The sequence below is a fragment of the Pseudophryne corroboree genome, chromosome 5 (assembly GCF_028390025.1).
Source record: "Pseudophryne corroboree isolate aPseCor3 chromosome 5, aPseCor3.hap2, whole genome shotgun sequence".
NCBI lineage: Eukaryota > Metazoa > Chordata > Amphibia > Anura > Myobatrachidae > Pseudophryne > Pseudophryne corroboree.
Genome location: NC_086448.1, coordinates 665,500,685 through 665,528,303, shown reverse-complemented (window position 1 = coordinate 665,528,303; position 27,619 = coordinate 665,500,685). Strand labels below are relative to the sequence as shown.

General features: G+C 44.7%; 1 protein-coding gene across 4 annotated transcripts in view; it reads left to right on the top strand.

Moving 5' to 3' along the window:
- Positions 1-27,619, top strand: part of RB1CC1 (RB1 inducible coiled-coil 1) — a 397,988-nt gene that overhangs the window by 126,533 nt on the left and 243,836 nt on the right. For all 4 annotated transcript variants that reach the window (XM_063923715.1, XM_063923717.1, XM_063923716.1 and 1 more), the window contains one exon: positions 23,310-23,480. In XM_063923715.1, the coding sequence (XP_063779785.1) occupies positions 23,310-23,480 (171 nt within the window). The remainder of the gene's footprint in view (positions 1-23,309; positions 23,481-27,619) is intronic.

Sequence of the window (27,619 nt, the reverse complement as noted above, 5' to 3'; positions counted from 1 at the left end):
TATTCAGATCTTCAGGAGATGCTCACAGAAGATCCGTGGCCTCTTCCTCTCAGGGAGGACCTGTTGCAGCAGGGACCCTGCGTGTTCCAAGACTTACCGCGGTTACGTTTGACGGCATGGCGTTTGAACACCGAATCCTAGCGGGGAAGGGTATTCCGGAAGAAGTCATCCCTACTCTGATAAAGGCTAGGAAGGAAGTGACGGCGAAATATTATCACCGTATCTGGAGGAAGTATGTATCTTGGTGTGAAGCCAAGAATGCTCCTACGGAAGATTTCCACTTGGGCCGTTTTCTCCACTTTCTACAGACAGGAGTGGATATGGGCCTAAAGTTAGGCTCCATTAAGGTACAGATTTCGGCCCTATCTATATTCTTCCAGAAGGAATTGGCTTCTCTCCCAGAAGTCCAAACTTTTGTAAAGCGAGTGCTACACATCCAGCCTCCTTTTGTGCCCCCAGTGGCACCATGGGACCTTAACGTGGTGTTACAGTTCCTAAAATCTCACTGGTTTGAACCTCTTCAAACAGTTGAATTAAAGTTTCTCACTTGGAAAGTGGTCATGTTGTTGGCCTTGGCATCTGCTAGGCGGGTGTCCGAATTGGCGGCCTTATCTCATAAGAGCCCCTATCTCATTTTCCATGAGGATAGAGCAGAGTTGAGGACTCGTCCTCAATTTTTGCCTAAGGTGGTGTCATCGTTTCATATGAACCAACCTATTGTGGTGCCTGTGGCTACGGGAGAATTCCAAATCCCTTGATGTAGTCAGGGCCTTAAAAATTTACGTAGCCAGGACGGCTCGGGTTAGGAAAACAGAGCCACTGTTTGTCCTGTATGCAGCCAACAAGGTTGGCACTCCTGCTTCTAAGCAGACTATTGCTCGCTGGATCTGTAACACGATTCAACAGGCTCATTCTTTGGCTGGATTGCCGTTATCAAATTCAGTAAAGGGCCATTCCACTAGGAAGGTGGGCTATTCTTGGGCGGCTGCCCGAGGCATCTCGGCCTTACAGCTTTGCCGAGCAGCTACTTGGTCGGGTTCAAACACTTTTGCAAAATTCTACAAGTTTGATACCCTGGCTGAGGAGGACCTCATGTTTGCTCAATCGGTACTGCAGAGTCGTCCGCACTCTCCCGCCCGGTTTGGCGCTTTGGTATAATCCCCATGGTCCTTACGGAGTCCCCAGCATCCTCTAGGACGTAAGAGAAAATAAGATTTTAAACCTACCGGTAAATCTTTTTCTCCTAGTCCGTAGAGGATGCTGGGCGCCCGTCCCAGTGCGGACATATTTCTGCATGACTTGTATATAGGTATTGCTTACATAAGGGTTATGTTACAGTTAAGATCAGTCGTTGGCTGATACTGTTTTGTTCATACTGTTAACTGGTTGCGTATATTCCAGGTTATATGGTGTGGGCTGGTATGAATCTTGCCCTTGGATTAACAAAAATCCTTTCCTCATACTGTCCGTCTCCTCTGGGCACAGTTTCTCTAACTGGGGTCTGGTGGAGGGGCGTAGAAGGAAGAGCCAGTGCACACCCATTCTAAAGTTCTTTATGGTGCCCATGTCTCCTGCGGAGCCCGTCTATACCCCATGGTCCTTACGGAGTCCCCAGCATCCATCTTATTTTTTCACCCACTGCCCCACCAATTTCCACTGTGCCACCAACTTAATAAAAAATTCATTTTAATGGGTTTAATATATATAAAATATATACAGACTAGAGTGCCCGGCTCTCCCATTAAGACCACGTTACTGCGCTGGGTGCGTTCGCAAATAATAATCACATAAAGTCCAAAGGTGCGGCACTCCAAGCGGCTTGAATAAAGGACAACAGCAGGGCATGCATGTAGACAACGTTTCAATGCCTTTATCGTGGCATAAAAGACCTGATGACAAAGCCACAATAAAGGCATTGAAATAGTCTACACGCATGCCCTGCTGTTCTTTATTCAAGCTGCTAGAAGTGCTGCACCTAGCTGAGCCGCTGACCACTCAGCGTCTCCGTCCACTGCCCCACCAATGAAGTTATAAACCCACTGTGCCACCAACCCACTGTGCCACCAACTTAATAAAAAACTAATTATAATGGGTTCAATATAATATATATATATATATACACACACACACACACACACACACACACACACACACACACACACACACGTATATATAAACCCATTATAATTAATTTTATATTAAGTTGGTGACACAGTGGGTTGGTGGCCCAGTGGGTTTATAACTTCATTGGTGGGGCAGTGGTCGGAGACGCTGAGCGGTCAGCGGCTCAGATGTGAAGCCGCTGGCGGGGAGGTGAGCAATGTCACATTGTGCGCATCACTCATCGCGGCTCCGTACACACATGCCGTGATGAGTGATGTCGCAAGTGACATTGCTCACATTGAGCAGGCAACACAGCCAACCTCCAATCAACGAGCCCGGGTGCGCGCATCTATGATTGGAGGGCCATACACACTAGACGATGTGAACGATATATCGTTCACAATCGTCATTATCTTTCAGATCTTTGAAAAATATCTTCTAGTGTGTATGGCCCTTTAGATATTGGGAACGCATATAATCAGTTGGTAACTTTCCAGCTTAAAACATACTTGCCTTTAGCAGCAGGAATACTCCTATTTTGTAGCAAATACAGAAAAACCATATGATGGTTATGAAACTAGACATATTTCATATGCTAGGGATTATGAGTTTGTAAATTTATGTCACTAGTAACATTGCAAAAAGTTTTGAAGATACATGCCCTCCTTGTATAAAATCTGTATGCATTTAACATATCATTGGACAAGGAGAATATTTATGCACAAGAGTTTTTATTGATGCAGTGTGTAGAGAATTAATGGATGAACTCTGCTCTGAATAATAGCAGTTTACATTTGATTGATGGGAAATCAGCACAAGGGTGGAATTTTTAATAAAAACATGAAGAATTCAGCGAGCCACCCTATGGCTTGTAATCTCGCAAGTCATGCCTGAGTCGTGAACTTTTTGCTTGCGGCTACGACTCTATGGAACTGGCTTCCCCGCTCGGTTCGACAGCCCTCCACTCTAGAACACTTCAGTAACACAAGACTCACCTGTTTACACAAGCTTTCCACTAATGTCCCTTCATTTTCTGTTACGCTTATTCTTGTGTTCTTAAATGCAAATGTAAAGTCCTATTGGGAGAATAGATTCTTATTATGTGATGTCTAGAACATGTGAGTGTTCAGTGCTCACAGACAAGAGACTAAAGGCCGGTACTCACCAGCTGATGCGGGAGAGATGTGTGCTGAGCGAACCGCTCAGCACACATCTCTCCCGCCGCTCAGCACAGCGCGATGTGTGCTATGCGTGCGGGGGGAGACGGTGGGCCGCTCATTTCACCCAGCGGGTGAAACGAGCGACCTGCTAGATTGGCCTGCACGGCAGGCCAATCTAGCACCAGCGATAGCGATGCACGGGGCTGCTGTGGGGGGTACACACGGAGAGATCAGGCTTAAAATCTAAGCAATCTAGTCAGATTGCTTAGATTTTAAGCAGCAATCGCTCAGTGAGTACCCCCCTTTACCCATAAGTGTGTATTATCCTCAATATGCACTTCACGTTTGTTTATCCTCCTCACACTCAAACGACCGCTTTCTTCAAAATAACAATGTCCATGATTTGCAAACAATTACCATACCTACGGTTACACTGTGATCATTCATTCCACATCCCCTTATACCTCTAAATTTCATTCAGAAATGCGGGCATTGCATTATATGTTTACAAAACAAACGGTTTGTATGACCAAACAATTAAGGCGCTCCTTAATTGTTTGGTCATACAAACAGTTTTTTTGTAATCTTGTTAGTAGGCATCCAGATTGCCCTTAGGAGCTGCCTAATCAATTAACTAATTGATCGATACAAAGTTTTGACTAAATGACTGATGTTATACAGGTGTTTATTATTTATTAATCACTAAACATAAATTTTATATTTATACACTCTGGTTGGGTGTATAGTGCCCAATTACTTCAGGGTTTACTATTCCCTGTTTTTTACAATTGCATTATATGTACCTCTTTAGAACATTAGAAACAGTGGCTCAGATTTATCAAGCCTTGGAGAGTGATAAATAGCACGGTGATAAAGTACCAGCCAATCAGCTCCTAACTGCCATAATACAGGCTGTGTTTGAAAAATGACAGGAAATGATTGGTTTGTACTTGCTGTATTTATCACTCTCCAAGGCTTGATAAATCTGGGCCAAGGTTCCTATCTGTGATCTCAAAACCGAAACCTGGAATAGATTGCCATCAGCTTTAGTGCCAAAATGAGCCATCGATAACTGTGTTTTTATAATGGGTGTGGTATATTTTGACAACATACATAATGTCGACACCCTTCACTGCCGGTCTAGGCAGAATGTTGGTGCTTCACATGTCGACATTCTGCACATGCTGACATGTTTAATGTCAACATTTTGACGTTGACATTGTGGTGTCAAACTTTTAATTGTCAGCATTTTGACTACCTCCTCCTTATAATACCATCCTCACAACCACCTTTATGTTCTACACAAAAAGGATAATACTATATTTTCTTCTATGCCAGTGGTTCTCAAACTGTGTGCCATGGCACCCTGGGGTGCCTCGGGACACTTGCAGGGGTGCCCTGGGTTGGTGGTCCAGGACCAATTCAATTTATTTATGGTCAATGTAATAGGCAAAACCAGTGCTGGTGGCTGCCAATCATAAACTATGTGGACAAACAGAAGCAAATCCTGTCCCTCACCACACAATTAAACCTAAAGATGACATATAAGTACAATTTACAGTCTCTCAATAAGAAACTTTTAGCCTAAGGGTGCTGTGAAAAGAATTCTGATAGGGTGATAACTCAAAAAAGTTTGGGAACCACTGGCCTATGCCCTCTTTACAGCGCCACCTTTACTGGAGCACGTTTGCTTGCAGTTAATGCTATAAAGAAGGCATATTGGGGCTAATTCAGACCTGATTGGTGCTGTGCGTGTTTGTACAGCAGTGATCAGGCCTGAACTGCGCATGTGCCGGTAGCCGACGGCTGTCTTTAGCTAGCGATCGCCTCTGCCTGAATGACAGTCGCTGGGCGGAAAGGGGTGGGACGGGTAGGCGGCGTTAAGCTGCCATTTAAGGGGCACGGTCCTGCAAACACAGCCGCTGCAACGTCACACGCAGCCGCTGCGATCCGAGCAGCAACGAGTAGCTCCCGACACGCAGCCGCTGTGACCCATGCAGCAACGAGTAGCTCCCGGCCAGCGTGCAGGAGCTGCGATGGCTGGGAGCTACTCCTGAAGTACAAAAGCATTGCCGCTGTGCGATGCTTATGTACTTCTGCGACGGGGCAGGGACTGACATGCAGGGCAGGCTAGCCCTGTGCTGGGCGTCCCCCCGCATGTCGGTGTGCCTGATCGTAGCTGTGCTAAATTTAGCACAGCTACGATCAACTCTGAAACACCCCCATTGTATATAATAAATATAATGTTCTAATACACCTCTTACATGAAGTTCACAATGCCATCTTTATACAGTAGCTACAGACAAGTGTCGTGTCTACTGTTACATAAACATATCTGGCTATGATGCATCTGAACTGCTTGTTTATTTTAATGATTGAATTAGGTCAAGATGTGTTCTCTCTCATCCGATCAATTAAAATGAAAGGTTATTGGAGGATTAATGTGACAGTAAATTATCGGGGTTTATGTAATGTGTTCCATTATTATGGAACTGGCGAGATTTCAGTGCGTTTCAGCTGGTTTAGCATTATAACTGCTTGCTGCTTTAAATTTGGTGGTAAACTTGCAGAAATCCCGCCGGTTCCATAATATCAGAACCTATTTCATAACCCCCATTACCTAATACAGATTATCTCAAAAACTATGTTAATGTCCCATCCAGTAGCGCATATTTTACCCGCTTTTGATGTCCGGGGACTCGCTTATCTAAAATGGGAGGGTCCCCGAAGACGTGCTCCACAGCAGCAAATACTCAGGGACTCACATTTAGAAGAATAGGTGGACGCGCTCATCTGAATATATGATCGCGCCAGCTAGTGAGCGGCATGCAGGAGGTGACTGGCTGTTTCCTCAGCCAATCACCTCCTGTAGTCTCCAGACAATCATCCCTGCAGTGTCTTCAGTCCGCCTGCTTTGAATCCTTCTCCCAGCTGACCTGTTCTCCGCCGCCAGCACATGGATCTGTGCTGCAGCGCTGACAGACTGGCCCCGCTCATCCGGCACAGCTCCACCTCCTCCCCGCTGCACGCTCCGCCGCCAGCACCAAGAGACTGGCCACGCTCACCAGGCACAGCGCCCTCCTCCGCAACGGTGAGTACCGCTCTGCATCTGCCCCAGTGCTCAGGCTGTAGCAGGCTGCATGTGTGGTGGTGGATGGTCTTACTGAAGGTTTCCCGTGACACTGGGGGGGAGGGGGGGGAACTGGAGGTCATAGGTGGTTACTGCAATGTGCCTCAGTGCTCTACCTGGTGCAATGTGCCTCAGTGCTCTACCTGGCGCAATGTGCCTCAGTGCTCTACCTGGTGCACTGTGTCTCAGTGCTCTACCTGGTGCACTGTGTCTCAGTGCTCTACCTGGTGCAATGTGCCTCAGTGCTCTACCTGGTGCAATGTGCCTCAGTGCTCTACCTGGCGCAATGTGCCTCAGTGCTCTACCTGGTGCACTGTGTCTCAGTGCTCTACCTGGTGCACTGTGTCTCAGTGCTCTACCTGGTGCAATGTGCCTCAGTGCTCTACCTGGTGCAATGTGCCTCAGTGCTCTACCTGGTGCAATGTGTCTCAGTGCTCTACCTGGTGCAATGTGTCTCAGTGTTCTACCTGGTGCAGTGTGTCTTGGTGCTCTACCTGGTGCGATGTGTCTCGGTGCTCTACCTGGTGCAATGTGTCTCAGTGCTCTACCTTGTGCAATGTGCCTCAGTGCTCTACCTGGTGTAATGTGCCTCAGTGCTCTACCTGGCGCATTGTGTATAACGCGCTCTACCTGGTGCAATGTTTATATGTGCTCTACCTGTTGCAATGTGTATAACGTGCTCTACCTGGCGCATTGTGTATAATGTGCTCTACCTGGCGCATTGTGTATAATGTGCTCTACCTGGCGCATTGTGTATAACGTGCTCTACCTGGTGCAATGTGTATAAATAACGTGCTCTAACTGGCGCAGTGTGTATAAAGTGCTCTACCTTGTACAATGTGTATAATGTGCTCTGCCTGGCGCAATGTGTATAAAGTGCTCTACCTGGTGCAATGTGTATAACGTGTTCTACCTGGCGCAATGTGTATAACGTGCTCTACCTGGTGCAATTTGTATAAGTCCTCTACCTGGAGCAAAGTGTATAACGTGCTGTACCTGGAGCAAAGTGTATAACGTGCTGTACCTGGAGCAAAGTGTATAACGTGCTGTACCTGGAGCAAAGTGTATAACGTGCTGTACCTGGAGCAAAGTGTATAACGTGCTGTACCAGGAGCAAAGTGTACAACGTGCTCTATCTGGCACAATATGTATACAGTGCTCTACCTGGTGCAGTGTGCATAGGAGGTTCTACCTGGTGCAATGTGTATAAGCGGCACTACTGTGTGGTGTAATGTGAATTGGCACTATTATGTGGTCACGCCCCTTCCCCATGAAGCCACGCCCCTAAAATGTTGCTGTGCGCATTGCCTATACTTTGTGATCTGGGAGGTGGAACACCAATTCACTTTCTGCCTGAGGACACCAAAATGTCTAGTTACACCTCTGCTGCAGGGTGTCCTGCATGCTACACAGCCCAGCAGCATTGTCACCCCATCCCCCCTCCTTGCAACACTTTTGTAGTGTCCAAACAAGATTAAGATTAAAAAGAACCTTCATTCCGATGGGACCCAGAAAAAGACCGGTAGGACCCCAATTTTAAAAGTGACTTTTTTTTTTGGGCTCAGCGCGATCACTGACATAAAAGCAAACAACTGAAGATTTATAATCACCATTAAAAGATAATGACAAGAGTGTATTTCTGATCTTCCAGATACTGATACAAAAGTGCAATATCAGCTTTTTGCGGATTCATTGTTAACATTCATTGGGGGAGATTCAATTGTTTGAAAAGTCGGTTTGGTGTCTGTTTTTTCCTGTCTATTAGACAGGAAAAAACAGACTCCCAACTGACTTTTCAAACATTTGAATATCCCCCATTGAGGTAAATCAGTTCAGACCTTTATGGAGACTGCTTATTCCTAAATGAATAATTGGAACACCTAGACTTTTCCTCCATTCTATCACTTCCGACGGGAGTTACTCTTTTGGATCTGTACAGGATGAGCTTTTCTTTGTAAAACATGAGCTGGCCTCTCTCTAGTCACACTTAGGGCCTTATTCATACCCTGTCTCAGATGTCTGCACAAGCGCAGCGGCTGCAGTGCGCGTTCATTCATTGTGCGATTACATCCCTGAAGGATGCAATCACATCATGATTGACAGGTGGCAGGTGTCCGGGGGCGGCGATACGGCTTTGGGGGAGTGTCATGAGAAACGCATGCGTGTCATTGCCGTTTCCTGGCCCGGCCGATTGCATCGATTGCGTTTCCTGCAATCTGAAACATGGCGGCGGTGCCACTGTCTATGCAGCCATTGAATTGCAGTTGCATCGCGGGGCCGTGCCACACATGCTGGGCAGCCTTGCCTTGTGCTGCGAGGCCCCCAGCATGTGATTTTAGTGGTCGTAGACTTTGCTAAAATAGCAAAATCTACAACCAACTCTGAATAACCCCTTTATTCTGTAGTCACACTTTTCTCTATCTAGGTCTCTTTTCTCTATCTAGGTCTCTAGGGCACTTTTCCCTCGTGCTTATTCTTATCTTACTTTAATAATCTTCAGATGCACCAAATCCCGCGGTTTTCTGCCACCCTAATACTTATGTCAGTGTCATCTCAGATGTAGCTATGTTTATTTACCCTGTACTTGTCCTATATTATCTTCAACTGTTAAGTCACTATTTTCCTGTTTTGATTATTTGTTTATGTACTCTGTAATTGGGCGCTGCAGATCCCTTGTGGCACCATATAAATGAAGGAGAATAATAATAATAATAATAATAATATGCTAGCATTTTGAAATCCGATGAATGCTTAATAATCGATAATTACTATACCTAGCTGACATTTAGTGATACTTTGTCTGTTCACTCAGCTAGAACATAAAAGCAAACTATTATATCAACAGTCTAGAGCAGTGATTCCCAACCACTGTCCTCAAGGCACTCTAAAGATGCCCACACACGGTAAGATTTGTTAAACTTTGTGGGTGTTTTCGACAGATTAGAATGACGCATCGTTTAAAAGTGGTCCGTGTGTGGGCATGCAAACGATGCAATGTGTGCACCCATGGGTTGTTTGTTGTCTCCTTAGATCTCTTGAACATGCAGAAAGATCTGAGGAGGTGGAGAACAATGCCAAGTTGCCAAGTGCAGCATAGCCCCGCTCCACCTCGCCCTCTGTCGCCGTTGCCGGCATTGGCAAGTGTGTCCCGTTGCTCGCGATGTGTCGCTAGAGTACACATCGCTCTGTGTGTGGGGGCCTTAACAGTCCAGGTTTTAATGATAACTATGCTTGAGCACAGATGGTTAAATCAAAACTGAGGTACTGATCACCTGTTCTCAAATATGGCTATCCTTAGAACCTGGACTGTTGTGGGTATATTTTAGAGATGAGCGGGTTCGGTTTTACTCGGATTTACCCGAATCTCCTTATTGGCTATCGGACGTCACGTGTTTTGGTTAATCAATAAGAAAAATCCAGAAAATAAGAAATGGCGATAATTCTGCCGTAAAGAACCAAGTAAATCTGAACCCGCTCATCTCTAGTATATTTACTTAAGTGTGGATTTGTAGAAGTGGAGATGTTGCTCATAGTGATCAGTCAGATTCTAGCTATCATCTTCTAGAAGGTGCTAGATAAATGATAAGTACAATCAGATTGGTTCCTATGGGCAGCATCTCCACTTCTGTAAAAAGGAACTTTAGTAAATATACCCCTTAGTGTGCGCTGAGGACTGTGGTTGGAAAAGACTGCATTGCACGTGACAGTTAGGCCGGCCGATGGGACCCTGCATTGTACACACTTGCACGACGGAGGGGACAACAGCGCAGTGTAGGTTGCCATGCTGTATTCGTCATATATTCGTCTCCTGTTCTGTTATTTCTGCATTGAGTGCCGGCTACTACCTACCTGTGCATACTGGATACCTCTGGTCAGAATTTTCCTGTTAGGAAATGTAGATAGATAGATATTTGTATTATTTGAGCCTTGTTTTTTTTAAATTCTGGCAGGATTTAGATTTGCGTATTTCATTTTGATACCTACATTTCGATTTTAGTTATACTTTTCATCTAGACTCCATTTTTTTTTTCTTCTTATTCTCAAAAGTTGCGTTTAGGTTTTTGGCACAATCCTTGAACTGGCTGACCATCTTATGTTGGTCATTATTTTATATTAGACTAAGGTACTCATCATTTTCACTTCTATTTGCGTTGCTTTTAATAATATATTTCATTTTAGTAAACTTTAAGTAAAGATCATCCTACTCTCCTTGACCAAGGTTTAACCTGTTCTCCTGGTTATGGTAAAATATATTTTGAAAAGTCTGTTCAGACTGATGCTGTCACTGTGACATTCTCTCCAATTGATGTGGTTACTCAGATAAGGTTCCTTTGTTGCATATTGAAGATTTTGCTTTACCTCTTCAGACAGTAATTTGAAGGGGTTTTAAATTAATGTTATTCATAAACTGCATTTCTTTGTTGAAGTCTCTGTACCTGATTTGATAAAAACTAATTTTGGCCTCTCTTGCTGTCATACGTATGTTATGCAACAAGAACTTCCATTGCTGCTTAAGTGTATCATCTTATTGAAGTGAAGGTCTTGCAAAATTCTCCAACTGCAAATCCTCAGTCCCAAAGTCTCTAACATTGCAGATTATGGTAGAAGCTACTAGGCCCGGGTTTTGTCCATCTAGAATTTCTTTGTATGCAGATACAGTATGTGTAAATGAAGAACATTTCAAGTTTAGAAACATTACTCAGGAATGTGAATGTTTTTAGGTGATGGCTATAGAGTCTACTTTGAGCCTGAAATACTGTAGAAATATAAAGGTTTACAACTGATTGGTGGATACGTGATTTGACAATTGATTTAATTGTTGTAGCAGTACAAGCAGAAAATCATCTGTCCTGCTCCAGCAATACTTATTCCCAGGGCCGGATTAAGCCTGGGGGGTGCCCGGGGCACTTAAGACATGGGGTCCCCGGTGGAAGAGGGGGTGTATAATAGATTGTGCATACATCCCAACATGTCCCATTCCAGGAGGGACAAAATGCTCTCTACCTGGACTTCCCTCTTAATATATGATTGGCATCACCTGTGTTGTACTATTTAATTGATAAGAAAGGTGTTTCAACACAGTTGATTGCAATCATAAATTAAGAAGGAAGTCCAGGTAGAGAGCATTTTGTCCCTCCTGGAATGTGTCATGTTCGGAATAATTGATTGATTGATTAAATTAAATTTAAACCAATGGTGCATATTAGTTTTAAACTAATAGTTTAATAATGGCTGGGTACCGTTTATAGCTCCACCTAATTGAAAGACAACTATTTTATAAACTTTTGTTGTAGTGGAACAAAGACAACTTAACCTTAAAATACACATAGAAAAATAAAACAATTTATCTTGCCACATGCAGGAATAGCGGCAGCCTCTGTACTGCTTACACACTGGGACAGGACTCAGGAGAACTCTGTGTGTGTCTCTTATCTCTGGGCCCAAATGGTTTAGTTGCATAACAGTTTCCACAAGACTCAGACACCCAAGCAAGGAAGAGGAGAAGCTGGGATCCCTGTGTCACTTAGAGCTCTCTCTACCCTCCTATCCTCTGGTCGAAAAGCTCTATCGGTTGCTCATGAAACATATGATACTCCTGTGTCTCTGCATTCGCTGCATACTGTCCTGCTCACATTCTGGCTGCTGGTTCTGCTGCTGCTTAAGAGGGAAAGCTAGTGATGTCAGTGCTCTGGCCGGGGGGGCCCTGACATAGCGAAGCTCGGGATACAGTATGCCCTGCATCCCCCCCTTAATCTGGCTATGCTTCTTCCCAGTTGTCTCTTTTTCCCAGTTTACCTAATCCCACTCAAAACTAGCAAGTATTTATAGTTTGTGGAGTACACCTTTAAGCAATACCTACTATAGGTTCACAAATTTTGCGTGTCTAAACCCGATTCTTTTGGGCACTTAAATAGAAATGGCTCACGATCAGATCAAGAATTTAATAGCTCTGATATGCATCCATTACTTTGGGCACCCAAAAAAACGTTGAATTGCACCCTCTGAATGTTGGCGTGGTGACTGTCACCTTAGTGTACTGAACCGATACCAATAGATAGACTTTTACATAAGATACAGTATTACTATATGAACAGGTAACAGTGATCATTTAATATGGCTTATTTGGTATGTAAAGTCCTTAAGAAAAAAAAGATAATATTAAACAGTAGAGAATTTTGGTATAAATTTGCTTGTAACCGTATTGTCTGTTACAATTTTCTAAGCTACAGTTTCACAGAGCATTAAATAGAGTTTATTATGTATTACGTACCTGCAGTGCTGTTAGTTGTGTTTCACTTGGTTTAATAAAATTTGTATACTATACATATTTTACTGGGGTGTGGTATGACTGACCGGCGGTCAGCATATCAACGCCGGGATCCCGGCAGCATGCCGACGCCAGGATCCCGGCAGGTGGGGGCGAGTGCAGCAAGCCCCTTGCGGGCTCGGTGGCGACCTGCGGTCGCCATGTGTTCTATTCCCACTCTGTGTGTCGTGGACACCACCAAGTGGAAATAGTACCTGTTGGTCGGCATGCCGACCGTCGGGATAGTGAGGGGGCGGGATGTTGGTGGAGGTCATGTGACCGTCGGTCACATGAATACCACCCATTTTACTGTTTTGTCACTGATCCCATTGACCAGCGTTGAGTGAATAATGCTGGTATGTAATATGCACAATGTAAGAGAATCTCAGATTTTGAAAGCTGGTAAATCACTCGTGTTTCTCAAGATGAGCAGCATGGAAAATGAAATTAAACTGATTTTTCCTTTTGGACAGTCTATAAGGGCTGCTTTTGTATTTATTAAGTGACAATTACTTGTCAAGACGTATGACTTCCTGCTAAAAGTAATTTTAAATTACATGTGGCTTGTAAACTAAATCGTTAAAATTAGCCAACAAGCATCTTTCATAATAAAACAAATTAAAACATATGTAATTGTTTATAGTGCACATGAAGATTACAAGCAGCAAATTATTTCACATGTGCTTAGTAAGAACTATGCATAAAAAAAAAATTTTTTCAACTTGTTTCGCACTTTTTTTTTTAATTAAAGTTGAGAGTTGTTGGATATCTTAGTTTGAATCCCACAATCAACTCCCGGGACAAGTCATGTTGTTGTCCTAGCCACCGAAGCTGTGCACAACAGCAAATAATTCTGTGTACAGCCAGTCATGGGCCTACATTTTTGGGGCTCTGAAGCTTGAACTGTTATGGGGGAACCTTTGCAACCAGCAACAATAGGTCAACATCCACCAAGGTCCAAAGGGTCTTCAGCACACACCATTCAACGCCAGCAAAATGACCTTATTTAGACTCCTCCTTGTCCCGGGCTCCTTCTCACCTTTCATTTCTCCCAGCCTCGTTCCTAGGATGGGCCCACTCAGGCTACGCCATTCCTGGGAATGTCACAAAGAGAAGTTCTGCAGGCTGTCGGGAATTGTAGTTTAAAACAGATACACGTTTCACGCTATTTACAGAGCGCAAATCACAGAGCTAGACTACAACTCCCAGCAGCTCCTGTGGTACTAAGTCACGTGCATTCCAAGCTGTAATAGCAGCTATGCTGTACTAGAGGCCTAGTTGTCATGGTGTTATTGGTTTGAGCTATAACCATACAGTACATAAATACAAGAGCTGAAAATCTGATTTTTGGTGTTAAAAGGCACAAGCGAGACGAGTGATTATTCAATCACTAAAATAACCTTAAGTTAATAACACACATTTAATAAACTCCATCGATTTTGTTAAAAATTGATTTAAAAAAAGTTGCGTTAGGGGCTTAAGCTTCATTAGTTTCATAGTAGATCCTCGCCTGTGACAGCTCTGCATAAAAGTGTGTGTGATATTATCACAGATGGCAAGATGCATAATATTTTTTCTTTTTGTAAGAAAGTTTGCTGTATTTAGTACACGTTTATTAACATGTTCGTTTCCTGACTTGCCCTCAAAATGCAGATCATTGTGTAAGTTATTTTGTTCCATCTGGCCCTGACTCTCTAATGTGCTTAATTACTGGCAAAACATGAAAGTAGCAAAAAATATCATAAATAAATAAGACCGGTATTGCATAATATAACGCAGTAAAAAACAGTTTAGTGGAATCCTCCCTGTTTGTGTTGGATATACCATGTAAGGTCACAGCAGGAGTCGGTGGCAAGTAATGAAATGGTTTATTCTCATTTGCTTAAAAATAAAGTTATTTGCAAAAAATATCTCTGCGTCTAGGTTAAAACTGATTCTTCTCTTGATGTTTTTATTTATTGTCTATGTAATAAAATAGTTCATGCAGAACAAATGAAGGATCTGGAGTTTACGCTGATACGCAATTATTTTGTCATGGTTTAGATAGTTCAAAGATAGATTGCGAACATTTGTGAATTAGAAAAGACCAGTTAAGTGCAGTTTGCTTGGTTTTTTTTTACGGGGACCATATCTTTTGATCTAAGTTATTCTTGGAGCCAAAAAACAGTTATCCCATAACGCCTAGATCTGTTTTGGTTCAGATCTTTCACTTAGAAGAAAGATTTTTATTTATGTGTTTGTTATTTTTAACCAGTTTTAATTTTTTATCATATGCTTATCAAATTAGATGATCTGTTAACACTAATTCTTCAACAAACATGTATTCATTTGGAAAAGCAAAGGAAGTGTGCTTTGACACTGAGGGGGTGATTCAACTGTTAGATAAGTTCCCAGGCTAAGAGCCCAGAAGCTATTCAATTAATTCCTGTGGCGGGCGAGGGCAAAGTTTTTGCCGTGGTAAACAGCTTATCCCATCCATCTGCAGTATACGGTGTGCCCGGCACTCACGACAAGCCCGAAGCATTACGTTACACCCTTTAAGCCCACCTAAGTAGAGTGCAAGCAGAAATCTGCATTAAGTGCAGTCTCCTGGTTGGTTGCACAAATCAGTTGAATAGCTCCTGGACACTTTAGACAGGAGCTAAAATCAAACTAACAATTGAATCGCCCCTAATAGTCCAAACAGTAATGTAAATAGTCCTAATACACACACCTCCTGACTGTTTCAATGGTGCATGCAGCCATCAGCAGTTCTAATGCTGGGTAAACTTGAATGAAGTTCTGGAGCAATGCCTATAAGGAGAAGTAGTGCCATATCAGATTACCTTTGAAGTGCGATAATCAGTGCGTTCTGATGCTTTGTTGAAGTAAGAAATATTAATAACACCTAAAAATTTTATAACTACTAACTTTGTACTTTCTAAGAATTGTTTGAATAGGAAATGTTACATTAATATATTTTACTTTCTGTTTTTAAAGACAAAAGCAATTCTTTCCAGAACAACACTGTAAAACTTTGATTTTACTGATTATCTCTTATATCTTTTTAACTTGCCTTCTTTTAACCACTGTTTTTACCTTTGGTTGTTTGTTTCATCCTTCTTTGAACCATTATAATTGGTACTCACTGTCATATTTGCTGTAGTAGTATATGCTGGTACTGAAGAAGTCTGGTTTTCTGTTAAATTGTTTTCTCTAACGTCCTAGTGGATGCTGGGAACTCCGTAAGGACCATGGGGAATAGCGGGCTCCGAAGGAGGCTGGGCACTCTAGAAAGATCTTAGACTACCTGGTGTGCACTGGCTCCTCCCACTATGACCCTCCTCCAAGCCTCAGTTAGATTTCGTGCCCGGCCGAGGTTGGATGCACACTAGGGGCTCTCCTGAGCTCTTAGAAAGTTATAGTCTTAGAATTTGTTATTTTCAGTGAGACCTGCTGGCAACAGGCTCACTGCAGCGAGGGACTAAGGGGAGAAGAAGCGAACTCGCCTGCTTGCAGCCGGATTGGGCTTCTTAGGCTACTGGACACCATTAGCTCCAGAGGGATCGACCGCAGGCCCAGCCTTGATGTTCGGTCCCGGAGCCGCGCCGCCGTCCCCCTTACAGAGCCAGAAGCAAGAAGATGGTCCGGAAAATCGGCGGCATGAAGACATCCTGTCTTCACCAAGGTAGCGCACAGCACTGCAGCTGTGCGCCATTGCTCCTCATACACACTTCACACTCCGGTCACTGAGGGTGCAGGGCGCTGGGGGGGGCGCCCTGAGGCAGCAATAAAAACACCTTGGCTGGCTAAAATACCTCAATATATAGCCCCTGGGGCTATATATGAGGTAAATACCCCTGCCAGAATCCCATAAAAAGCGGGAGAATAGGCCGCGAAAAAGGGGCGGAGCCTATCTCCTCAGCACACTGGCGCCATTTTTCCCTCACAGCTCGGCTGGAAGGAAGCTCCCTGGCTCTTCTCTGCAATTCTACAGTACAGTAAGAGGGAAAAGAGAGGGGGGGCATTAAAATTGGCACTGTATACAGTATATTATATAAAAAGCAGCTATTAGGGACATAACTCAGTTAGTCCCTGTATATATATAGCGCTCTGGTGTGTGCTGGCATACTCTTACTCTGTCCCCCCAAAGGGCTTTTGTGGGTCCTGTCCTCTGTTTGAGCATTCCCTGTGTGTGTGGAGTGTGTCGGTACGGCTGTGTCGACATGTTTGAGGAGGATAATGATGTGGAGGGGGAGCAGATGCCTTTAGCAGGGATGTCACCCCCTGGGGGTCAGACACCTGAGTGGATGGTATTATGGCAGGAAATGAGTGCACGTATAGACTCCTTACATAAAAAATTTGACGACATGCCGACTGTGGGACAGCCGAGTCTTCAGCTCGTGCCTGTCCAGGTGTCTCAAAAGTCATCAGGGGCTCTGAAACGCCCGTTATCTCAGGTGGCACAAGTAGATGTCGACACGGATACTGACACCAGTGTCGACGACGATGAGTCAAATTTAATGCCCGTTAAGGCCATTCACTGCATGATTGAGGCAATGAAAGAGGTGTTAAATATTTCTGATTTACATCCAGGTACCACAAAAAAGGGTATTATGTTTGGGGAGAAAAAACTACCTGTAGTTTTTCCCCCGTCAGATGAATTAAATGAAGTGTGTGAAGAAGCGTGGTCTTCCCCTGATAAGAAATTGGTAATTCCTAAGAAGCTACTAATGGCGTTCCCTTTCCCGCCAGAGGATAGGTTACGTTGGGAAACACCCCCGAGGGTGGATAAAGCGCTCACACGTTTGTCTAAAAAGGTGGCACTACCGTCCCAGGATACGGCCGCCCTTAAGGAACCTGCTGATAGAAAGCAGGAGGCGATCCTGAAGTCTGTATATACACACTCAGGCATTATACTCAGACCAGCTATTGCGTCAGCATGGATGTGCAGTGCTGCCGCTGCGTGGTCAGATAAACTGTCAGAAAATATTGACACGTTAGACAGAGACACGATCCTGCTAACAATTGACCATATAAAAGACTCAGTCTTATACATGAGAGATGCACAGAGGGAAATCTGCCGACTGGCATCTAAAATAAGTGCATTATCTATCTCTGCTAGGAGATGCTTATGGACTCGCCAGTGGACTGGAGATGCAGATTCCAAAAGGCACATGGAAGTCTTGCCTTATAAGGGGGAGGAATTATTTGGGGATGGTCTCTCCGACCTAGTTTCCACAGCAACGTCTGGGAAGTCAGCATTTTTACCCCATGTCCCCTCACAGCCTAAGAAGGCGCCATTTTATCAGGTTCAGTCCTTTCGGTCCCAGAAAAACAAGCGGGGAAAAGGAGGGTCTTTTCTGTCAAGAGGCAGAGGCAGGGGAAAAAGGCTGCAGCAAACAGCAGGTTCCCAGGAACAAAAGTCCTCCCCCGCTTCCTCTTCCAAGTCCGCCGCATGACGGTGGGGCTTCACAGGCGGAGCCAGGTACGGTGGGGGCCCGCCTCAGGAATTTCAGCGATCAGTGGGCCCGCTCACAGGTGGATCCCTGGATCCTTCAAATAGTATCTCAGGGATACAGGCTGGAATTCGAGGCGACTCCACCCCGCCGTTTCCTAAAATCCGCCTTGCCGATTGCTCCCTCAGACAGGGAGGCGGTACTAGCAGCGATTCACAAGCTGTATTCCCAGCAGGTGATAATCAAGGTACCCCTACTTCAACAAGGCCGGGGTTACTATTCCACACTATTTGTGGTGCCGAAACCGGACGGTTCGGTGAGACCCATTTTAAATTTGAAATCCTTGAACACATACATAAAAAAATTCAAGTTCAAGATGGAATCGCTCAGGGCGGTTATTGCAAGCCTGGACGAGGGGGATTACATGGTATCCCTGGACATCAAGGATGCTTACCTGCATGTCCCCATTTGCAATTCTCACCAGGAGTACCTCAGATTTGTGGTACAGGACTGCCATTACCAATTCCAGACGCTGCCGTTTGGACTCTCCACGGCACCAAGGGTATTTACCAAGGTTATGGCGGAAATGATGATACTCCTTCGAAAAAAGGGAGTTTTAATTATCCCATACTTGGACGATCTCCTAATAAAGGCACGATCCAAGGAACAGTTGTTAGTGGGAGTAGCACTATCTCAGGAAGTGCTGAGCCAGCACGGCTGGATTCTGAATATCCCAAAGTCACAGCTGATCCCCACGACACGTCTAATGTTCCTGGGAATGATTCTGGACACGGCCCAGAAAAAAGTGTTTCTCCCGGAGGAGAAAGCCAGGGAGTTGTCTTCTCTAGTCAGAGACCTCCTAAAACCAAAACAGGTATCGGTGCATCACTGCACGCGGGTCCTGGGAAAGATGGTAGCTTCTTACGAAGCAATTCCATTCGGCAGGTTCCATGCCAGGATTTTTCAGTGGGACCTGTTGGACAAGTGGTCCGGATCGCATCTTCAGATGCATCGTTTAATAACCCTGTCTCCACGAACCAGGGTGTCTCTTCTGTGGTGGCTGCACAGTGCTCATCTTCTGGAGGGCCGCAGATTCGGCATACAGGACTGGGTCCTGGTGACCACGGATGCCAGCCTACGAGGCTGGGGGGCAGTCACAAAGGGAAAAAATTTCCAAGGACTATGGTCAAGTCAGGAGACTGCCCTTCACATAAATATTCTGGAACTAAGGGCCATTTACAATGCCCTAAGTCAAGCAAAATCCCTGCTCCTACACCAGCCGGTGCTGATCCAGTCAGACAACATCACGGCAGTCGCCCATGTGAATCGACAGGGCGGCACAAGAAGCAGGACGGCGATGGCAGAAGCCACAAAAATTCTCCGATGGGCGGAGAATCATGTACTAGCACTGTCAGCAGTGTTCATCCCGGGAGTGGACAACTGGGAAGCAGACTTTCTCAGCAGGCACGACCTCCACCCGGGAGAGTGGGGACTTCATCCAGAAGTCTTCCAAATGATTGTAAATCAATGGGGTCGTCCACAGGTGGACATGATGGCGTCCCGCCTAAACAAAAAACTAGAGAAGTATTGCGCCAGGTCAAGAGACCCTCAGGCGATAGCTGTGGACGCTCTAGTGACACCGTGGGTGTACCGGTCAGTTTATGTGTTCCCTCCTCTACCTCTCATACCAAAGGTATTGAGAATAATAAGAAAGCGAGGAGTAAACACAATTCTCGTGGTTCCGGATTGGCCGAGAAGAGCGTGGTACCCGGAACTTCAAGAGATGATCTCAGAGGACCCGTGGTCTCTGCCGCTCAGACAGGACCTGCTGCAGCAGGGCCCCTGTCTGTTCCAAGACTTACCGCGGCTGCGTTTGACGGCATGGCGGTTGAACGCCGGATCCTGAAGGAAAAGGGCATTCCGGAGGAAGTCATTCCTACGCTTATTAAAGCCAGGAAAGATGTTACGGCAAAGCATTATCACCGCATATGGCGGAAATATGTTGCTTGGTGCGAGGCCAAAAAGGCCCCAACAGAGGAATTTCAACTAGGTCGATTTCTGCATTTCCTGCAAGCAGGAGTGAATATGGGCCTAAAACTGGGCTCCATTAAGGTACAGATCTCGGCTCTGTCGATTTTCTTTCAAAAAGAACTAGCTTCAGTACCTGAAGTTCAGACATTTGTGAAAGGAGTGCTGCATATTCAGCCCCCATTTGTGCCTCCTGTGGCACCTTGGGATCTCAACGTGATGTTGAGTTTCTTAAAATCACATTGGTTTGAGCCACTAAAAACCGTGGATCTGAAATATCTCACGTGGAAAGTGGTCATGTTATTGGCCTTGGCTTCAGCCAGGCGAGTGTCAGAGTTGGCGGCTTTATCATGTAAAAGCCCTTATCTGATTTTCCATATGGATAGGGCAGAATTGAGGACTCGTCCCCAGTTTCTCCCTAAGGTGGTGTCAGCGTTTCACCTGAACCAGCCTATTGTGGTGCCTGCGGCTACTAAGGATTTGGAGGACTCCAAGTTGCTAGACGTTGTCAGGGCCCTGAAAATATATGTTTCCAGGACGGCTGGAGTCAGAAAATCTGACTCGCTGTTTATCCTGTATGCACCCAACAAGCTGGGTGCTCCTGCTTCTAAGCAGACTATTGCTCGTTGGATTTGTAGTACAATTCAGCTTGCACATACTGTGGCAGGCCTGCCACAGCCAAAATCTGTCAATGCCCATTCCACAAGGAAGGTGGGCTCATCTTGGGCGGCTGCCCGAGGGGTCTCGGCTTTACAACTTTGCCGAGCAGCTACTTGGTCAGGGGCAAACACGTTTTCAAAATTCTACAAATTTGATACCCTGGCTGAGGAGGACCTGGAGTTCTCTCATTCGGTGCTACAGAGTCATCCGCACTCTCCCGCCCGTTTGGGAGCTTTGGTATAATCCCCATGGTCCTTACGGAGTTCCCAGCATCCACTAGGACGTTAGAGAACATAAGAATTTACTCACCGGTAATTCTGTTTCTCGTAGTCCGTAGTGGATGCTGGGCGCCCATCCCAAGTGCGGTTTATCTGCATTACTTGTACATAGTTATTGTTAACTAAATCGGGTTATTGTTGAGCCATCTGTTGAGAGGCTCTATTGTTTCATACTGTTAACTGTGTTTTATATCACGAGTTGTACGGTGTGATTGGTGTGGCTGGTATGAGTCTTACCCGGGATTCAAAATCCTTCCTTATTGTGTACGCTCGTCCGGGCACAGTACCTAACTGAGGCTTGGAGGAGGGTCATAGTGGGAGGAGCCAGTGCACACCAGGTAGTCTAAGATCTTTCTAGAGTGCCCAGCCTCCTTCGGAGCCCGCTATTCCCCATGGTCCTTACGGAGTTCCCAGCATCCACTACGGACTACGAGAAACAGAATTACCGGTGAGTAAATTCTTATTTTGATGTACACTAAGTAAGTAGCTGGACTAATAATCAGGCCAAAATTAACTGCGTTAAAAAACCCACAAAGCAATTTAACATTTTGGCTTACATGTAACTATGGTGTTTCTGTTATCTTTTAAAGTATAAGAGTAACAGCAGTATAAGAGTAACAGTATAAGAGTAACAGCACTATTTTACAGATGCACTGTGCAGTACTGTTCATATTTACTTATTATGACTTACAATACTGTATACAAATGTATTAATCAAGTGTAACTTGAAAATTGGGTTTGTTTAATCGTGCGTTACAATTTGTAACTGACAATTATTCTGTGAATAAGTATGAAGCCAGTAAATTATAATAGCAAAAGCTTTGCATACACAAGCTCATTGTGAGATAATTTGCACATTAGTTAATAAGTTAATATACATAGTGTTGAGTCATACAAGTAGATTTAACAACATTTTCAAATAGCAGCGGAGGGGGCGATATGTGTACAGGGACATCAATCCACCCTAATTTTTTGTCTGGTACTACAAAAGGAACGGATGAGCTCTGGGGTACGGGGTGGATTGTGGCACTGGGTGGTTGTGCAGATTATACCACATACATTCACTCGGTGTGTCCATAATTCATGTACAGTGTTGTTAAGTACAGAGGACTGAGTAGTTTACTGATTTCAAAAGACACAATGGTTTTATCAGTGACGTTAGCCCAGCATTACTTCAATGCCAAAGTACAGCCATAAAGAGCTAATGAATGCTGGGTAAATGTGGGCAACGTGTAGAGTTCAACAAACACTAGTGTGTTGCTATCCTAGGGATTTTGGCCCATATGTATTAAGCGTTAACAAGAGATAAATCTGAGACACATAAGGAGAGATAAATGACCAGCCAAACAGCTGCCATGTCACATGCTGTCTTTGAAAAATGACAGGAGCTGGTTGGCTGGTACTTTATCTCTCCTTATGCGTCTCAGATTTATCTCTTGTTAGCGCTTAATACATTTGGGCCTTTGTCACCAGTGCATGTAAGCGGAACATCCGCAAATAGCCAATTTCAAGTGGTTGGATAGTCTTGGTGGCCATCATCAGCCACCAATTGTACCTTCCTCGTCTCTACCATTACTGGTCTTGCCCTACATCAGAATGTCCTGTTCCGTCCTACAGGCATTAGCAAGCATAAATAGCAGAATCACACAAATCTAAATGGACTTAATGTCTGTCCCCACTGTTCTGGGCAGACGCAGTGCATCTTAAAGCAAGATACTCTATGCCAGTGATGGCTAACCTTGACACTCCAGCTGTTGTTGAACTACACATCCCAGCATGCCCTACATCAGTTTTAGCATGGCCAAATAGCAAAACTGTAGCAGGGCATGCTGGGATGTGTAGTTCAACAACAGCTGGAGTGTCAAGGTTAGCCATCACTGCTCTATGCCAACTGGAGTAGTACTCGCACTGCATTGACCCCATAGCCCTCAGCAATCAATGTTTCATTTGAAAGTGTTCTGAAAATGATTACTAAAGTAGGGTGAAGGATTTACAGACATCAAAAATTGATTGATTGAATGACTGATTGCTGTTTTGCATTCTATAAATATTTTAAAAAAACATAATTAAAACTTTTTGTTTTGTCACGTGTTATTGTTTACCCACACCTTTTCCGTTTTCTTTGAAAATGTAAAATGCCCAACTTTTTTTAAATCATGTTTTGTCTTCACTTAAAAAAATTACGTTTTCTTTTGAAAATTGCAGCTGGATCCGCGAATAATTCAGCCATTTTTGGCCGAATGCCGTCAAAATGTTGCCAAATTGGATAATCAAAACATGAAAGCCATTAAGGGGCTTGAAGATAGGCTGTATGCACTGGATCAGATGATTGCTAGCTGCAGTAGGTTGGTTAATGAACAAAAAGAACTTGCTCAGGTAAGTGTTCATACATAAGATGACTTTCTTGTATTCAGAATCGTTGGCAGCATGGTGAAATAGATATATTTATATTGATTAAATCTTTAAATGTAGTAATCATTTTCAGAAAGCAAGCAATTGTTGATAGCAGTTAAGAACAGAACCAAATTATTCTTTATTAAAATCTACCAAGAAATGTAAATATTTATGCACATTTTGCCTTGTAACAGCTATGTAAAGATTGTTCAGTCAACACAGTCACTTTATCTTATATACAAGCGAAATGTGCTGGTTTCATCACACTGGATACCACGATTTTAACATAGTTTCACCTGCAGGAAGTGGTGAGTCATCAGCCTGTCACCAACATATATTGGAGGCAGCCATTTTGTTGCCTGAAGCAATATTAGAATACAGCCTATAAATGCACCAAGAGATAGTGACTTCATTGTAGTCCACATCATGTCAGGAAGTGATAGTTCTGGTCTGTTGTGGACTATGGTGGTAGTTATTATTTAATAATGTATTTCTTTTAAAATTAAACTTTTAGTAAAAAATATGGGTTTTCCCTTAACTGGTATAATAAGATAAAAAAGGTGTGATTATTTAAATTAGTGAAATAAAAAATGTTTTCCAATGTTTATGGTCCTGTGGTTGTCTCAGAACTTGGGTGCAGTACACATGTTTGGTACAGTTTTATTTAAAGAAAATATTAGGAAATGGTATATACAGTATAATCATGTAAGTACACCTTAAAGTTTGCCTTGAAAGAATTTCCTCTGTCAAAAAAAGCCTAACATGCTGTTTTTTCCTCATTATGGTACACGACCCTAAGAGCCTTAAGGTCATAAAATGAGCAGTCTAATACTCATGCAAATAATATATTTTCTTAGTGGTGAATTTGCGGTAATTTATCGTTGGCTAATTGAAGCAGCGGGGGCCTTTTCAATTTGTCCTGGAGACACGAAAATCTATGTTAAGTAGCCTGTTTTCGGGTGCCGCAGCCATGTTACCCCATAGTCTGGGGACTTGTCCCAGATTCTACAGGTTAACGCCCATTAACACAGTAACTTACCATATAAGAAAAAGGAACTCTAATTGAATAGCCCCAGGCATTAACGCCTGAGGCTACCATCCTTTTTCACCAGTGGTAAATTATCAAGGTTAATTGATTTCTCTCCATAATGAGGGATGTTGACATTTGGAATGTCAGATGCAGTGCTATGTATTGCTTTGTTTTCCTGTACATACCACCTTGGATAAGATATGAGTAGAAAATGCTAATTTACAAGCAAGAGCTTTATGCACATATGGAAGCTGTAGCTGAGGTAAGGTTACCCTTGCTTCTTATATCATCAAGCTTCTGAAACTTTACGTGTTTTCAGGATTTCCTTAGTCACCCCCACACTCTATCTCCTTTGCCAGTAATTTTTCCAGATAATACCTCTTCTATACCTAATCGCGGGTCACAGCTGGGAGACTGACACGGAAGCTACCCGGCTGCGACCCGCATCAGCCCCCTTTTCTCTATCGTCCTAGTGGATGCTGGGGTTCCTGAAAGGACCATGGGGAATAGCGGCTCCGCAGGAGACAGGGCACAAAAAGTAAAGCTTTCCGATCAGGTGGTGTGCACTGGCTCCTCCCCCTATGACCCTCCTCCAAGCCTCAGTTAGATTTTTGTGCCCGGCCGAGAAGGGTGCAATCTAGGTGGCTCTCCTAAAGAGCTGCTTAGAGAAAGTTTAGCTTAGGTTTTTTATTTTACAGTGAGTCCTGCTGGCAACAGGATCACTGCAACGAGGGACTTAGGGGAGAAGAAGTGAACTCACCTGCGTGCAGGATGGATTGGCTTCTTGGCTACTGGACATCAGCTCCAGAGGGACGATCACAGGTACAGCCTGGATGGTCACCGGAGCCTCGCCGCCGGCCCCCTTGCAGATGCTGAAACATGAAGAGGTCCAGAATCGGCGGCAGAAGACTCCTCAGTCTTCTAAAGGTAGCGCACAGCACTGCAGCTGTGCGCCATTTTCCTCTCAGCACCCTTCACACGGCAGTCACTGAGGGTGCAGGGCGCTGGGAGGGGAGCGCCCTGGGAGGCAAATGAAAACCTATTTGGCTAAAAAATACCTCACATATAGCCTCCGGGGGCTATATGGAGATATTTAACCCCTGCCAGAATACACTAAAGAGCGGGAGACGAGCCCGCCGAAAAAGGGGCGGGGCCTATCTCCTCAGCACACAGCGCCATTTTCCTTACACAGCTCCGCTGGTCAGGACGGCTCCCAGGTCTCTCCCCTGCACTGCACTACAGAAACAGGGTAAAACAAGAGAGGGGGGGCAAAATAGTGGCAAAAATTATATTATAAAAGCAGCTATACAGGGAGCACTTATTATAAGGCTATCCCTGTCATATATAGCGCTTTTGGTGTGTGCTGGCAAACTCTCCCTCTGTCTCCCCAAAGGGCTAGTGGGGTCCTGTCTTCGTTAAGAGCATTCCCTGTGTGTCTGCTGTGTGTCGGTACGTGTGTGTCGACATGTATGAGGACGATATTGGTGTGGAGGCGGAGCAATTGCCAAATATGGGGATGTCACCTCCTAGGGGGTCGACACCAGAATGGATGCCTTTATTTATGGAATTACGGGATAGTGTCAACACGCTAAAGCAGTCGTTTGACGACATGAGACGGCCGGACAATCAGTTAGTGCCTGTCCAGGCGCCTCAAACACCGTCAGGGGCTGTAAAACGCCCTTTGCCTCAGTCGGTCGACACAGACCCAGACACAGGCACTGATTCCAGTGGCGACGGTGACGAATCAACCGTATTTTCCAGTAGGGCCACACGTTATATGATTTTGGCAATGAAGGAGGCGTTACATTTAGCTGATACTACAGGTACCACTAAACAGGGTATTATGTGGGGTGTGAAAAAACTACCTATAGTTTTTCCTGAATCAGAAGAACTAAATGATGTATGTGATGAAGCGTGGGTTGCCCCCGATAAAAAGATGCTAATTTCAAAGAAGTTATTAGCTTTATACCCTTTCCCGTCAGAGGTTAGGGCGCGCTGGGAAACACCTCCTAGGGTGGACAAGGCGCTCACACGCTTATCTAAACAAGTGGCGTTACCCTCTCCTGAGACGGCCGCACTTAAAGATCCAGCAGATAGGAGGATGGAAAATATCCAAAAAAGTATATACACACATACAGGTGTTATACTACGACCAGCTATAGCGACAGCCTGGATGTGCAGTGCTGGAGTAGCTTGGTCAGAGTCCCTGATTGAAAATATTGATACCCTGGATAGGGACAATGTTTTACTGTCTTTAGAGCAAATAAAGGATGCATTTCTTTATATGCGTGATGCACAGAGGGATATCTGCACACTGGCATCACGGGTAAGTGCTATGTCCATTTCGGCCAGAAGAAGTTTATGGACGCGACAGTGGTCAGGCGATGCGGACTCAAAACGGCATATGGAAGTTTTGCCGTATAAAGGGGAGGAGTTATTTGGAGTCGGTCTATCAGATTTGGTGGCCACGGCTACAGCCGGGAAATCCACCTTTTTACCTCAAGCTACTCCCCAACAGAAAAAGACACCGACTTTTCAACCGCAGCCCTTTCGTTCCTTTAAAAACAAGAGAGCAAAGGGATATTCATATCTGCCACGAGGCAGAGGAAGGGGGAAGAGACACCAACAGGCAGCTCCTTCCCAGGAACAGAAGCCCTCCCCCGCTTCTACAAAAGCCTCAGCATGACGCTGGGGCTTCTCAAGCGGACTCGGGGGCGGTGGGCGGTCGTCTCAAGAATTTCAGCGCGCAGTGGGCTCACTCGCAGGTAGATCCCTGGATCCTGCAGATAATATCTCAGGGGTACAGGTTGGAACTAGAGACAGATCCGCCTCGCCGTTTCCTGAAGTCTGTTTTACCAACGTCCCCCTCCGAAAGGGAGACGGTTTTGGAAGCCATTCACAAGCTGTACTCTCAGCAGGTGATAGTCAAGGTACCTCTTCTACAACAGGGAAAGGGGTATTATTCCACTCTATTTGTGGTACCGAAGCCGGACGGCTCGGTAAGACCTATTCTAAATCTGAAGTCCTTGAACCTGTACATAAAGAAGTTCAAGTTCAAAATGGAGTCACTCAGAGCAGTGATAGCGAACCT